The sequence below is a fragment of the Erinaceus europaeus genome, chromosome X (assembly GCF_950295315.1).
Source record: "Erinaceus europaeus chromosome X, mEriEur2.1, whole genome shotgun sequence".
In the NCBI taxonomy this organism is placed as follows: domain Eukaryota; kingdom Metazoa; phylum Chordata; class Mammalia; order Eulipotyphla; family Erinaceidae; genus Erinaceus; species Erinaceus europaeus.
This window is the reverse complement of record NC_080185.1, coordinates 70,414,085-70,430,263: the sequence shown is the minus strand read 5'-3', so window position 1 is coordinate 70,430,263 and position 16,179 is coordinate 70,414,085. Positions and strand designations below refer to the sequence as shown.

The 16,179-nt window shown below is 36.0% G+C and overlaps 1 protein-coding gene across 1 annotated transcript; it reads right to left on the bottom strand.

Annotated features, from left to right (window-relative positions):
• Positions 1 to 3,790: 3,790 nt before the first annotated feature.
• Positions 3,791 to 13,440, bottom strand: HMGN5 (high mobility group nucleosome binding domain 5). Its single transcript, XM_060183320.1, has 5 exons — positions 13,202 to 13,440; positions 11,246 to 11,275; positions 10,371 to 10,400; positions 9,940 to 9,993; positions 3,791 to 4,543 (listed from the first exon to the last, which is right to left on the bottom strand). The coding sequence occupies exons 1-5, from the start codon at positions 13,214 to 13,216 to the stop codon at positions 3,881 to 3,883; spliced, it is 792 nt and encodes a 263-aa protein (XP_060039303.1). The 5' UTR covers positions 13,217 to 13,440; the 3' UTR covers positions 3,791 to 3,880.
• Between the last annotated feature and the right edge of the window lie 2,739 nt (positions 13,441 to 16,179).

Sequence of the window (16,179 nt, the reverse complement as noted above, 5' to 3'; positions counted from 1 at the left end):
TATATTAAAAAGATTGTTCATCATGATGAAGTGGGATTTATCCCAGTGATGCAAAGCTGGTTCAATATACGTAAATCAATCAATGTGATTCACCACATCACTGTCAACTTTAAGCCATTAATCCTCCAATAAAGAGATAAAAATAAAAAATGTGTATACAGAAAACTATGATTCTCTATTCAAGGATATAAAAATTGTACAAAGAAATGGAAAGAGATCTCATGCTCTTGGACTGGAAGAATTAATATAATAAAAATGAATATTCTACACAAATTTAATGCAATATCCCTAAAAATTCCACTAAGTTTCTTTAAGAGAATAGAAAAAAATTACAATCATTTATATGGAACCAGAAAACACCTAGAATCTCCAAAACAATCTTGAGAAAAGGAAACAAAAATGGAAGCATCACACTCCAAGATATCAGAGTATATTAAAAGGCCACTCTAATTAAAACTGCCTGGTATTAGAAGAAAAATAGATACACGCATCAGTCGAACAGAATTGAAAGCCCAGGAGTAAACCACCACATCTATGGACATCTAATTTTTAATAAGGGGACCTAAACTATTAAATGAAGAATGGTGTTCGGAAAATTGGATAGAAATGTGCAGAAGAATGAAACTGAACCACTATATCTCACTAGAAACAAATGTCAACTCCAAGTGGATCAAGAACCTGGATGTTAGACCAAAAACTATCAAATATTTAGAGGAAAATATTGGCAGAACACTTTCCCATCAAAACTTCAAGGACATCTTTGATGACACAAACCCAGCTGAAAGGAAGACTAAATTAAAAAAATCAATGGGGCTACATCAAATTGAAAAGTTTCTGCACAGCAAAAGAAACCATCATCCAAACAAAGAGACCCCTCACAGAATGGGAGGATATCTTTATATACCATACGGCAGACAAGAGGCTAATAACCAAGATATGTAAAGAACTCACCAAACTTAGCAACAAAAAAAGCAAATGACCCCATACAAAAATGGACAGAGGCTATGAAGAGAATATTCACTACAGAAGAGAGTCAAAAGGCCCACAAACATATGAAAAATTGCTCCAGGTTACTGATTGTCAGAGAAATACAAATAAACACAACAAGGAGATAACCGTCTCACCCCTGGGACAATGTCATATATCAAAAATGACAACAGCAACAAGTGCTGGAGAGACTGTGAAGACAAAGGAACCCTCCTGCACTGCTGGTGGGAATGTAAATTGGTCCAACCCTGTGTAGAGCAGTCTGGAGAACCCTCACAAGGCTAGAAATGGACCTTCAATATGACCCAGTAATTATTCTCTTAGAGATATATCTTAAGGAGTCAAAGGCACCTATCCAAAAAGATCTGTTTATACCTATGTTCATCGCAGAATAATTCGTAATAGCCAAAACCTGGAAACAATCCGGTTTCCAACATCAGATGAGTGGTTGAGCAAGTTGTAGTATATATGCACAATGGACTACTACTCCACTATTAGGAATAATGCATCCACCTTCTTCAGGCTATCTTGGATGGAGCTAGAAGGAATTATGTTAAGTGAAATAAGGCAGAAAAAGAAAGATTAGTATGGAATAATACCACTCATGAACAGTTGAGAAAGAAGAATAAAAAGGGAAGCACAAAGCAGAATTTGACCGAGACTGGAGTATTGCACCAAATTAAAAAACTCTGGTGGGGTGGGGAAGGGTAGATTTTCAGCTCCACTCCAGTGGTGTGGGAGTAGGGACACAGAACTTTGGTGCTGGGAATGATGTTAATATATACTCCTATTAACCTATAGTCTTATAAATAATTATTTAATTACTATGAGAAGGGTAAAATAGATTGTCTTGAACTTTTTAATGCATAGAGTTCAGTTCTGAGTGTATAAGGTTTCAAATTAGTGAATTTGAATTCTAACATTGGGCTTAAATTGCTAATGCATTTCTAATAATAACTTTATTTTGAAATATCAAATCACCTATAATCTTAGACCAAGGAGAACAGAAGCAACTGGTCTTCTCAGTATATAAAATATAGTGATTTGTAAATAGCATTAAATGACATAAATCATGGTATGGTCTCATATAGTACAGTAAATACTAAACATGGGATTTTTCAAAGTAAATCAAATTCCCAAATAACTTGGTTATAACAATAATTATATATTTTCTTCTTAAACTCTAAGGCAGCAAAGAACCTTCCTCATTCTCTATAAACCCATATTTCTCTCAGTCTGAAAGCTCTGGCGCTTTGCTTGTTTGTCATCATGCTTCTCTTTATCCATATCATTTGATACTGCCTCTGCTGATCTCAAACTAAGTTAAAGCAACCAGTGCCATCTCGATATGTTTCACTTTGGTGGGAATGTAAATTGGTCCAACCCCTGTGGAGAGCAGTCTGAAGATCACTCAAAAGGCTAGACATGGACCTTCAATATGGCCAAGTAATTATTCTCCTAGGGATATATCTTAAGGAGCCAAAGGCACCCATCCAAAAAGATCTGTTTATACCTATGTTCATCGCAGAATAATTCGTAATAGCCAAAACCTGGAGACAACCCTGGTTTCCAATATCAGATAAGTGGCTGAGCAAATTGTGGTATATATGCACAATGGACTACTACTCCACTATTAGGAATAATGCATCCACCTTCTTTGGGCTATTTTGGATATCCAGAGATGCCAGGCCTGAGATGTCAACCCTTCAGCTCTAATACTTTGCCACCAAGCTGCAGATGCTACCATGAAGCCAACTTGACTTCACAGATGACCTCACCAGTGTGTCCTGGAACCTCACCTCTCCTGAGCTCTACCCGACTAGGGAAAGACAGAAATAGGCTAGGAGTATGTATCAACCTGTCAATGCCCATGTCCAGAGGAAGTAATTATAGAAGACAGACTTTCCACCTTCTGCACCCCATAAATGTTTTTGGTCCATACTCCCAGAGGGATAAAGATTAGGGAACCTTCCAGTGGAGGGGAGGGTATATGGAATTTTGCTGGTGGGAATTATATAGAATTGTACCTCTCTTATCCTAGAATCTTGTCAGCCATTATTAAATGGCTAATGAAATAAAATAAATATCAATCAAGCTAGTATTGCTTTTTTATTTGGATGATAAAAATGTTCTAGAATTAGTCATGGTAGTTGCCCTACAACATAAATATGAGTCCAGAATTGTACATTTGAAATGGTTAAGATGGTGAATTTTATGTTAAATTTATCTCAGTGCAAAAAATTTAAATGTTAGTATGGCATCATAGTTGAAAGAAAATTGAATGTAATAAATTACTAGCTGGTTTTTCTTGAGATATAACACACTATAGACATCTTTGAAGAGCTTTTTATTAAGATAAATCCAGTAAAATTTCATGGATTCACATATAATCAAAAATGCCCTCCTGAATTAAACATTTGTATGTCTTCTAAAAATGGAATTGCAGTTTTTTCCAAGCGAATAATAAAGTTCCATTTTGGGAAAATTATTATAACTTTTACCATTACATGAAAATAGTTCACTTTCTTTATAAAAGCAACATAGAGAACCATAGAATGCTGGAGGAATATTCTTGGGACTACTACACTCTGAAATTATCACATATAGAATTAAAATGAAAATTCAAATGTTTAACATATAATCACACAAAAAAGAATTCATTGACAAAATTGAAAGTAAGTTTTTCTATATATTCCATAATTCTAATCACAAAACTTCCACATAAAAGATTCATGTTAGGAACTTTGTTGCTAATAAGTATGATGCTATTCCAAAATTAAATCGATGTTAAAGACATGCTGTGTTTATAAAATATTTGATAAAAATATTCATCTCTATTAACATTATAATATGGAGATACATATTACCAAATTATTAACTGATATGGGCAGATTTAAACAATACTCTGAGATGTTTCTTTTATTTCATCTTCTTTTTTGAACTCTTCCTTTTCATCTTGTTTTCCAGCTTCACTCTCATATTTCTTTCCATTTCCTCCATCTTTCTGATCTCCTTGTCCATGTTTCTTTCCATCTTCTCCCTCTTTTTCACTTTTGTCCTCTTTTCCATCATCTCCTAATTTTTCTCTGTCTTCTTTCTCATTCACACCTTCATCTTCTTTTCTCTCTTCGTCGCCTTTTCCATCTTCATTCTTTTTCTCATCTCCTTCCTCTTTCATGGCTTCTCCCTGCTTTTTATCATCTCCTCTCTCTTTTCCGTCTTTGTATCCTCTGTCTTCATTACTCTCTTTTTTATCTTCCTTTTTGTCATATTCTCTTTTGCCATTTCTATCACCTCTTTCTCTTTTGTCCCCTCCCTTTTCTTCATCTTCTTTCTCTGTTCTATCATCATATTCATTTATGTCTTCTTTCCCTTTTCCAGCTTTGTCTTCCTTTCCAGCTTCTCCTTTTTCTTCTCCCTTACTTTGATTTCCATCTTCTTTCTTATCTTTTTTCCCTTCATCTGCCACTGGTTCTTTATTTTGTTTTCCCTCTTCTTTGGCATCTTTGGTTTTTTCTTCTTTTTTTTCTTTCATTTCTTTTTCAGGATCTGGTGCCTATACAGAGGGGAAAAAAAAGATTAAATTTGTAAGTTTAGAACTGTTTCCCATAAATATTTAAACATAATTTTATTTATTTTATTGAAAGCATAAGACTTCATTTGGAACAAAGTAACTTCCTTGTGTAAAAGGTTTTATAAGTATATAATATCTAATGAAGAATGCTATTATTTATTCATTTAACAGAACAGAAATAAATTGAGAAGGGGAAGGAATATAGGGAAACAGGAAGAGAGATACCTGCAGTACTGCTTCACTGCTAGTGAAACTTGCCACCTGAAGGTGGGCACTGGGAGTTTGTACCTTGGTTCTTATGCATTATAATGTGTGAATTCAACCAGGTGCACCACTGCCCAGCTGCTTGAGGAAATAATTTAAGAATCAGATTAATTGGGTTAATTAAACTATCTCCACACAAGCACACACAGTTGGAACAATTAATTTGGGAAAGACTGCCCAAAAATAAGAAAACAAAATGTAGAAAAGATGATAGCTTATTTTCTTCATAAAATGTCAATGACTATCATGCATTTATAAAACGAAATGCATTACTTGATGATATAATAGACGTTAGCACCAGCAAGGTAGGCCACTTGGATATTGTCTGTTTTGTCATGGGTACAACTCAGATTTCAGCTCCACACCCTGCTGCACTCAGGGAACTTGGGTACTGTGATGTTTTTCTCTTTCTCTTTATTTCTATATGAAAAAAGTACACCTGGACCAGTGAAACTCTAGGGATTACCAAAAAATAAGTAAAAAAAATACTATATTTTGTTTCCATCATGCTGAAAAATTTCTTTGTAAAATTGTTTGACTTGTCTCACTATAATAACAAGCTTCATCAATGATATCACGAATAACAAGATTTCATTCATTTTTATAATAACTACCATATCATTTCACTAATATATAGATTTTTTTAACCAGAGCACTGCTTAGCTCTGACTTTTGTTGGTGCTAAGGATTGAACCTGGGACCTCGGAGCCTCAGTCATGAAACTCTTTTACATAACCATTATGCAATTTCCTCAGCTCTTAATATAGAATTCAAACAAAGCAAAAAAAAAAAAAAGGCAAACCAGAATTAAAGTTAATTACGAAGAATAGATTGGTGGTTTCCAGAGGAGAATGGGGCTGAGGTAGAACTGTGTAAAATGGAACAATTGTATAGAAACTAGATTTTAGGTGGTAATCACAATGTAGTTTAGTGCACAAAGGAAAAAATAGTTATACACCTGAAACTTATATAATGTCATAAATGTATGTTACCTGAATATTTTTACTTAAAAGAATTCCCATCATTATCTTAAAGAGATACCTGTATGTTCGTTGCAGTATTATTCACAATAGTCAAGATAAGGAAAAAAATACTAAGTGTATATTGATGGATGAATGAAGAAAATGTGAGATATACACACACAAATACATATACAATGGGATACTATTTAATTTAATAATATGTGATTTCTGACATTTTCAGCAATATGAATGAAACTTAAAGGCATTATACTAAATGAAATAAGTTGGACAAAGGCAAATGCTGTATATTATCATTTTGTGGAATATAAAAAAAATTAAAAAAACAGAGGACAAATAAATAGATACCACAGGTGGAGGTAGATGGATGAAAGTGATCAAAAAGTACAAAGTCAATTGTAATATAGATACATTTCTGGGATTTAATGTGTAATATGATAACTATAGCTAATAATATTATATTATTTATTTGAAAGAGGAAAAGCAAGATGCTAAAAGTTTTAACTGCAAAAAATATGTCTGTGAGATGAAAGATAATTAACTTTGGCAATCACTGTGCAATTCATAAATATGTAAAATCTTATGATATACATGTTTTAGGAAGTTATTTGAAAAGTCTTTTAATCCAATATCATAGATTCACATAATAATTTTCATATGTATGTACACATTTGCTTTATAAACTTTGCATTATATCCCATTTTAATGTGTTTCTACAAAACCTAGAAAGGGGGAGTCGGGTGGTAGAGCAGTGGGTTAAGCCGCACGTGGCGCAAAGCGCTAGGACCTGAGTAAGGATCCCGGTTCAAGCCCCCAGCTCGCCACCTGCAGGGGCGTCGCTTCACAGGTGGTGAAGCGGGTCTGCAGGTGTCTATCTTTCTCTCCCCCTCTCGGTCTCCCCTCCTCTCTCCATTTCTCTCTGTCCTATCCAACAACGATGACATCATCAGCAACAACAATAATAACTACAACAACTGTAAAAAGACAACAAGGGCAACAGAAGGGAAAATAAATAAAATTTAAAAAATTAAAAAAAAATTTTTTTAAACCTAAAAAGGTGGTACACATTAAATATGCAAAGAAAGACCTAACGGAAATATTTATATAGTGATTTGTTATGCAAACTGCATAAAAAAATGATGTCAGAAACAGATTTGCATCTTTATATGAGCTGACAAAAGGAATAAAAATTAACCAGTACTGGATAAGACATATTACTACAATTCTATGATTACTGAATTATTTTATAAATAGTAATGTCAATTCACTACTCTAACTACATATGTTTGTATATTCTCATATTTTGAATTTATTTTCTTTCCTTTCCCCTTAGATACCATTACACTATGTAATGGAGGCTGTATGTATCTCCTGCAAATTTATATGATGAAACTTAATCTATTGATAGTATATGGATTTAGACCTTTAGTACATGATTAGATCATGAAGGTAAAACACTAAAAAGTAGGTTTAGTATCTTTTAAAAAATCCAGATAGAAAAGAGAACTATAGTACTACTGTCTATTAATCAGGAAACAGGTCGTCTATTACCAGACACCAAAAAATACTAACACCATAACTATGAGAAATAAATTTCTGTTGCATATAAACTACTCAGTCTGTATTTCTCTGTTAAGGCATCCCAATCAGATTAAGACACTAGAGAACTACTACATATTTAATTCTTTTCAACTTTTAAAGTAAAGGCAAATAACGACAACAAGGAGATACCACCTCACCCCTTCGACAATGTTATACAACAAAAATGACAGCAGAAACAAATGCTGGAGAGATTGTGAGGACAATGGAACCCTCCTGCACTGCTGGTGGGAATGTACATTGGTCCACCCTCTGTGTAGAGCAGCCTGGAGAACCCTCACAAGGCTAGAAATTGACCTTCCATATGACCCAGCAATTGTTCTCCTAGGGATATATCCTAAGGACTCCGTAACACCCAAGCAAAAAGATGTGTACACTTATGCTCATAGCAGCATAATTTGTAATATCCAAAACCTGGAAGCAACCCATGTGCCAAGAACAGATGAATGAGAAAATTGTGATATATATACATATACATATACATATACATATACATATACATATACATATACATATACATATACATATACATATACATATGAATACTACTCAGCTATTAGGAATAATGAACCTATCTTTTCCGACCCATCCTGGATGAAGCTAGAAGGACTTATGTTAAGTGAAGTAAGTCAGAAAGAAAAAGATTAGTATGGGATGATCCCACTCATAAACAGAGGGTGAGAAAGACAAACAGAAAGGGAAACACAAAGAAGAATTTGACTGAGTTTGGAGTATTGCACCAAAGTAGAAAACTCTGGGTGGAGGGTGAAGGGAGAATTTCAGCTTCACTATAGTGAAGTTTGAGGATAGTTTCACTATAGGGGTTTGAGGATAGGGACACAGACCTTTGGTGGTGGGAATGATGCTTATACACAATCCTATTAAGATATAGTATTATAAATAACTATTTAATCAATATGAGAGGGGAAAAACAGATTGAATGTCTCAAATTTTTTGATACATAGACTCCCAGTTCTGAGTATATATTCTTTCAGTCTAAGCACTCAAGTTTTCAAATCAATAACCTGATTGAATTTTAACAGTGGGCTTAAAATGTTAGTACATTTTTAATAATGGCTATTTCTTTGAAACATTAAATCACCTATAGTATTAGACCAGGGAGTCCAGTAGCAACTGGTTGTGTCACTATATAAGATACAGCTATGCTGAATATGAGCCTCAGATTAAATTGATGGGGTTTACAGCTAGCAATATTTACATACTTTTCCCACATTTGGGAGCTCCTCTCTGCCCAGAGCCAGCTTTTTAGTCCTGTTTCCAGCTAGGATACCATCTCCCCAGACAATACCTTTAGCCTACCTTTATGTTAGCTATTAGGCTCAGGCAAAAATCAGTAAGGTCATGGTCCCTTGGATAATACCTAAAATAGACCTACTACCTTTTCCCAAAATGGAGGCCCGAAATCATATCAGCTATATTCTTACCTTTAGGTTCTTGATTATTAAACAATTTGTTCAGCTTTATATCTCAATACTTTTTCAGCCACCAAGTTGCAGATGCTACCATGATTCCAACCTGACTTCCCTGAGCAGACAACCTCACTAATATGTCCTGGAACCCCACCTCTCCAGAGCACTGCCTCACTAGGAAAAGATAGAAACTGGCTGGGAGTATGGACTGAACTGCCAAGGCCCATGTCCAGCAGAGAAGCAATTACAGAAGCCAGACCTTCCACCTTCTGCACCCCATAATTATTCTAGGTCCATGCTCCCTGAGGGATAAAAAATAGAAAAGCTTCCCATGGAGGGTTGGGATACAGAACTCTAGTGGTGGGAATTGTGTGGAATTGTATGCCTATTATTCAAAGGTCTTGTTGATCATCATTAAGTCAATAAAAAATTAGCAAAGGATAGGAACAGATTTTTTTCCATAGGAGACAAACATATAACTGATGTATACATTAAAAATTCTATTATTAGGTAAATGCAAATCAGAACAAAGATAAATCATTTTATATTTGTGAGAATGATTATTATCCAGAAAATAAGGAACAAGTGTTGGAGAAGTTGTAGAGAGAAGAAAAAATTTTTTAAAAAAATTTCTTTCCAGAGCACTGCTCAGCTCTGACTTACGGTGGTGCATATTACTGAACCTGGGACTTCAGAGCTTCAGGCATGAGAGCCCTTTTGCATAACCATTATGCTATCTACCCTGAGAGAATAATATTTTTATACACTTTCGTGGGAATGCAAATCGATGTAGTCATTAAGGAAAGCAATGTGAAGATTCCTTAAAAATTTCTGATAGACATTCTACCATTGAGGGCCCAGTGACTGAGTGCACATGTTACAATGCTCAAGGACCCGCGTTTGAGCATCAGTCCCTACCAGGAGGGGTAAATTTTGTAAGTGGTGAAGTAGTATTGCAGCTGTCTCTCTGTCTGACTACCTTTCTATATCCCCCTTCCCACTCTATTTCTGGCTGTTTTTATCCAATAAATAAATAAAAATAAAAACTAAAATGTTGCTTTGTTTTTAATGAAAATACTGAGACACAGTATACAGAATACTTTACCTTTGGAGTTAATGTTCTTTTGGGCTTCGATTCTGGTGTAATGGGCACAGGCATCTATATAAAAAAGCAGAAGTGGGAGGTGTGGAATCACAACTCATGAAAGAACACTAACAGAAATCTAACCTCTTAATTTAAAGAAACGTGTTGTTGAAGCTAAGCACCAGGAAATACATTTCAAAAACAAAATTTCAAAAACAAGCCTTGTATTACATATGATATGGTCCAGGATTCTTTGAATTTTAAAATTATTTTAAAATAAAAGGGCAGATTTTATTTAAAAGATTACTTATAGTGGGCAGGGAGATCAACTAATGTTCATACAAAATGACTCAAGCCTGAGGCTCCAACAGATTCAATCCTAGGCACCACCACAAGGCAGAGATAAGCAGTGATCTTTATTTAAATAAAGAATAAAGAAAAAGATTGCTTACAGCAGATAGTCTGGCTGATCTTCTCTTTGGCTACAAATGAAAAAAAATCAGTTGAGAATATAATACATACACAAAACTAAAATTATACTGTGCTAAAATATTTGCTTTACACTATATAAATATTGCTACAAAACAAACAATTGTGAAATTGATCAAAATATGTAATGGAAATATAATCTTATATTTTCTTCCCCTCCTCTGAATCCTTTATACAACTAAAGGGAACATTTCAAATTTCTAACTTCTGAATTCCAGACTTCAATTGCTAAATCAGATTAATGCAATGACTAGAAAAAAATAACATATTTAGAAATGAAAATATAGGGGAGTAGGACGGTAGAGCAGCAGGTTAAGCGCACGTGGCACGAAGCCCAAGGACCAGCCTAAGGATCCGGGTTCGAGGTCCTGGCTCCCCAACTGCAGGGGAATCGCTTCACAGATGGTGAAGCAGGTCTGCAGGTGTCTATCTTTCTCTCCCCCTCTCTGTCTTCACCTCTATCCATTTCTCTCTGCCCTATCTAACAACGACAATATCAATAACAACAATAATAACTACAACAACAATAAAAACAACAAGGGCAACAAAAGGTAAAATAAATAAATAAAACAAATTAAAAAAAGAAATGAAAATATAGTTTTTTTAGCGCTGACAAAATAATTGTAATACATTAAAGGAAGACTCTCACTACAGATTCTAAGCAAAATATGCTCCCAAATTGCAACAAGTTTGAAATTTTAATACTTCCTATATTTTTGAGAGGTCATTAGCATACTATGTTGTTGCCCATATAAGGCAAATAGTGTCTATTTTTTGGTTTTTGTGTTGTGGTTCAAGATTATAAAAGAAGTGGAGTTCTGAGATGAAAAAAACTCACCTCCTGCTTCATATCACCTTGATCTGCAGCCTATATAGAACAGAAAATCACATGGGGAAAATTCCATCAATATAAACACAGACCAGAGAACACTGCCTATGGCTTACAGTTGTAATATAACCATTAAGGATTTTTTCTTTCCGAAATTCTTTGTAATATGCTGTGTACATACTGCTGTTTAATAACATACAAGTGCATTCTCTGAGACATACATTTACACAAGACCTCATCCTTGTGGGCAAACTGCACTTCCTAAAAACAACTCTTTTTCAGTTTTAAAAATCGATGTTAAATGGAAAAAAAAGGAGAAAAGAAAGAAAAGGAAAGTGGGGTGTGCTTGTGAGATGATGAAGGTAATTCATGTAATTTCCTTGTTTTGCCTTATGTTTGATATGTAATAGTACTTAGTCAACTTTCTCTTATGACTGTTAAAGGTTCTCTCTCAAGCCCTGCATACAGAAACTACAATTCCCACAATGCTTTGAAAGAATATCTTTGTTACAAAATCAATGCTTTAAATTGAGGACTCAGCTGCGGATTTTAAAACTTCCCGCCACTACCTCCTATAAGGTTGCTGTCAGCTCTGTAAAATGGCAAAACTGTGTACAACCTCATAAAAAAACCTGGAGGCGGAATCTCAGGAAGGGGAATGGCAATTAGAAATCATTGTTTTTCCTTAGATGAGTGGCCTTTCAGAGTAGTAAATATGAAGCCACTATAGGATTCATACAGCTCCTGAGCACAGTGGAATTTTTGTTTAGAAATAGGTTAGACAGATCGTTAAAAAGAATTATATCAAAACAGTCGTAGGCCTTACATTAGCACAGCACTTTACATTTTATCAAGCGATGAAACAGCATGCAATGTCATTCACAAGGGGTTACCTTTACCCGTACCCAAACTGAAAAAAAAAATACACCAAGACACTAAGTGTGAATATAGATTCAGTCTAAGAGAGGAGTCACGACTTTTGAGGGAAGGATTTCCAAAAGACCTGCAGTATTTGAATAACTCAGGTCAATTCTGTATGTCTAAAATGAGCAATTCCGTGATATCCCTACTTCAGTTTCATTTGACTTTTATAATCTTGCCATGTTTAGGAAAAAAAATAAACAAAGCATGAAGAGCCTCAGATAGCTCAGCCTTATATTTGCTAATCACAGTGGTGAATCGTCCCCTTGTCTATGATTTTGAAATCTGCGCCGCCTAATGGCATCCCATTAGCATTACATAGCCGTCTGGCAAGGCAAGAAGTGGAGGAGGGAATAGGAGAAAGAGAGAAAAGGGGGGAGAGGGAGGGAGAGGGAGAGAGGGAGACGAGAGAGAGAGAGAGAGAGAGAGAGAGAGAGAGAGAGAGAGAGAGAGAGAGAGAGAGGCAGAGGGGGAGAGGGAGGGAGGGAGGGAGGGAGGGAGGGAGAGAGAGAGAGAGAGAGAGAGAGAGAGAGAGAGAGAGAGGGAGAGAAATGGGAAGAACAAAGACAAATAAATACAGGGAAACCCTTAGTTTTTGTTTCACAGATATTCGTGGTTCCCGGAGAAGAGCTGGAGGCTGAGGAAGAAACTGGTGTCTAGAAGTGTGATTGAGAGAAGTTTTCTCCAATAGGGTAAACGAGAGAAGGGGGTTGGGTAGGAAGCGACAGCATAGAGCTATGGCTGTTTGTAATTCAGCATGGAGACACCTCTCAAGCGATTCGCACCCTTAAATAAACCAAAAGTGAACTACTAGTTGCACTCAAAACCGTCCTAAAACCTTACACCTAAGGTTCTTTGCCCTTCCCTCCCACTGCATTCAGTACATCACAAAAATCTAACTAGAAGTCAAATGATTAAAAGGGGGGGGGGGAGGAAAACAGAAAGGAGAAATGGAAAAGAAAGAAAAGGAAAACATAAATTTGCCGATTAGGGATTATGTATTTCAATCGATAATCTCCCCTTATACCTTCCTATTCCGCTTACCTTTCTTTTAGGCATTGTTGCAGCTCTGAGATGTTAACAGCAGAGAGAGACAGAAGAAAAACAAAAACTGTCTCGGCCCGACCACACAACGGGCTATGATTTTTCAATGAACTAATTGCAGCACAACCTGTACTGCCTTCCAAAAACAAAACAAAACCAAAGAAAACAAAACAAAACACCTCGTTATTGGCAACATTAAATACACCAAGACTCAACCAAACTACGTGAATGGTTAGTTTGAGTGGGAGCCAGATTTGAGTGACAAGATGGCAAGCCAATGAGGAAAGAATTTCGAACCAGGGGGCGTGGCCCACTGTTTGCCCTCAACACTCTTAAACTGCCTGCTCTGACCACTGATGGGGTGGAGTAATCAACTGTTACATGAGAAGTAAAGTGCTCCGTCATAAGACTGACAGAAAAGCCAGAATTTTATTGATTATTTAATTTTTCCTTTTATATTAAGCTGACATAAAGTCACTGTAGTTGCTTTCTTCACAGTCTGTAAATCATTTTTAGTACTTCTTCCCAGGGAGGAAAGAGCTTTTGAGGCAGGGCTAAGTCTAGGATCCAGACACTTCTGGCAAGAATATGGATATGAACTAAGGGGCTTTCATTTAGAAAGTAGAAAAGAATACAGAATTGTCTTGGATTGGATATTCCCTCCAAAGACAGTTGTGGCCCTGGTAAGAGGAGAATGCCACAGGTAGAGAATAACAACGAAACTGCGAGCTACAGGAGGAGTGGGGCTTCTATTAAACACCATTATCTCAACTGGTGAGAGTCCACGGAGAATTCAAAGACTTTTATACTAGTAAAGGTGCTGTTACAGTGGATTTTAAATCCGAAGTGTCAATTAACAAATTAACTCAGAAGGTGCCATATATGGAAGTATTTGGTTACGATCTAATACCTGAATTTAGGGTGATAGTATAGAGACACTCATCTCTGGCAAAAAATTTAAATACATTGCAAAAACTCAGGTAATTAAGATGAGCCAATTCAAGGAAGTCATACAAATGTTGGGAAGGGTCTTTTTTTTTATTTAGAAGTATGTTTTTTGTTCATTATGAGCCTTTTAAACTAATTAGGGAATTTTTAAATAGTTCATTGAATATTTCTCTTCAGTACTGAAATTTGAAATGTCCTTGTATGTTTTGTGCCTAATGAGATTATTTCTCCCCAGCCTCATCCTAGTTCTAGCCACATTTGTGGCTGTCTACTCTAAGAGGCACCTATATGCCTACTAAAGTGTTGAAGTGGAGGTGTTAGGTAGTAAATAAAGTATTTGATGATACACACACATACACACCTACCTTGATTTTGGTTTTTCAATTAATGTAACAGATAATGAGATGTAAAAGTCCACATACTGATTGGTGAAGGTAAATCTAAAGGGGATATTAAACTTTTGAATAGTTACTTAAAGGGATAATTCCATTTCTATCATGTGAATTGAAATGAGATTTATCAGTTTAAAAAGTATATATTAATAGTTGCTGTATAATACTAAACCACCCTTTCAAACTGAACTATCACTAAAACTAATACTCCTTCATTTATCTTTTTGCCCATTCTTTGTTAACACCTTCAGTGTAGAATTAAGTTGACCAAGTAGTATACAACTATTTTCAGTTTAGTTTCCCTCCTCCAGTCTCATATTACATTCTGATTCAAGCAGTAAAACAGAAATACCTGTAGTTTTCATTGCATACAGTTATTGGTTTCATTTCTAATGCCCTAGAAAACTTTTTTTTAGCATTATGGTAAAATCTTTGTTGAATAAACTTAGATATATTTAATTTTTCCTTTTTGTTATTGTCACCATATCTTCATAACTCTATAATTATTATTTTTTTACATAAAGAATAAGGGCAAGAGACTGGTGTACTTTCATGATGACTCTTTAGTCACTACCAGGCCATTCCACCAGCTGGGGCTCTAATCAGAGAGTCCTGAGATTTCCAGACTTGCTGGGCCTAGAACTCGAATAAATCCCTCTCTTCATTGTTACCGGTCATTTCTATTAGGAACAACAAAATAGACCCCCTTGTGGGCCCCTTGAGGACCTTGCCTTCAACTTGGATCAACAATGGTAGAGAATGTTCCATCCTCCAAAGGGAGAATGGACAGCATACTCTATGCTACATCTGAGGAAGATGGGTCAATACTGGGGCAGCATGGAATGTTCCTACTCATGACCACAGAATGTGAGCTCATATCTACAGGGATGGAGAGGTCACACAGGCTCCTAAGCTAATTATGGGGCCCAAATCACATTAAATTGATGGGGTTTACATTCAACTATATTTATAGCCCTTGCCCATATTAGGGAGCTACTCTCTTCCCTGATCCAGATTTCTAGTCCTTTTCCCAGCCATAACATCATCTCCCCAGACAATAACTTGGATCCACCTGCATATCAGATTTCAGGCTCAGGCAAAAAACAAAACAAACAAACAAAAAAACCCAAAACACTAGTATAGTTACAGGCCCTTTGAAATATAACTAAAATATGCCTACTAGCTCTCTAAAAAATGGAGGACCCTCTAACACTCCATCTGCACTATTTCAACCTTTAGGTCCATGATTGTTCAACAATTTGTTTGGCTTTGTATGTTAACTCTCTTTTCAGCCAAGAAATTCCAGATGCTAGCAGGATGAGATCATACTTCTGTGGACAGACAACCCCACCGATGTGCCTTGGAGCTCCACTTCCCCAGAGCCCTTCCCCACTAGGGAAAGAGAGAGACAGGCTGGGAGTATGGACTGACCTGTCAATGCCCATGTTCAGCAGGGAAGCAATTACAGAATTCAGACCTTCAACCTTCTGCATCCCACAGTGATCTTGGGTCCATACTCCCAGAGGGTTAAAGAATAGGAAAGCTATCAGGGTAGGGGATGGGATATGGAGGTCTGGTGGTGGGAACTGTGTGAAGTTGTATCCCTCTTATCCTATGGTTTTGTCAATGTTTCCTTTT

Coding starts and splice junctions, on each gene's coding strand:
- HMGN5 (XM_060183320.1), bottom strand. Junction 10,401..11,245: donor AAGGTGATATGAAGCAGGAG/GTGAGTTTTTTT, acceptor TTTCATTTGTAG/CCAAAGAGAAGATCAGCCAG. Junction 9,994..10,370: donor GATCAGCCAGACTATCTGCT/GTAAGCAATCTT, acceptor TTTTTTATATAG/ATGCCTGTGCCCATTACACC.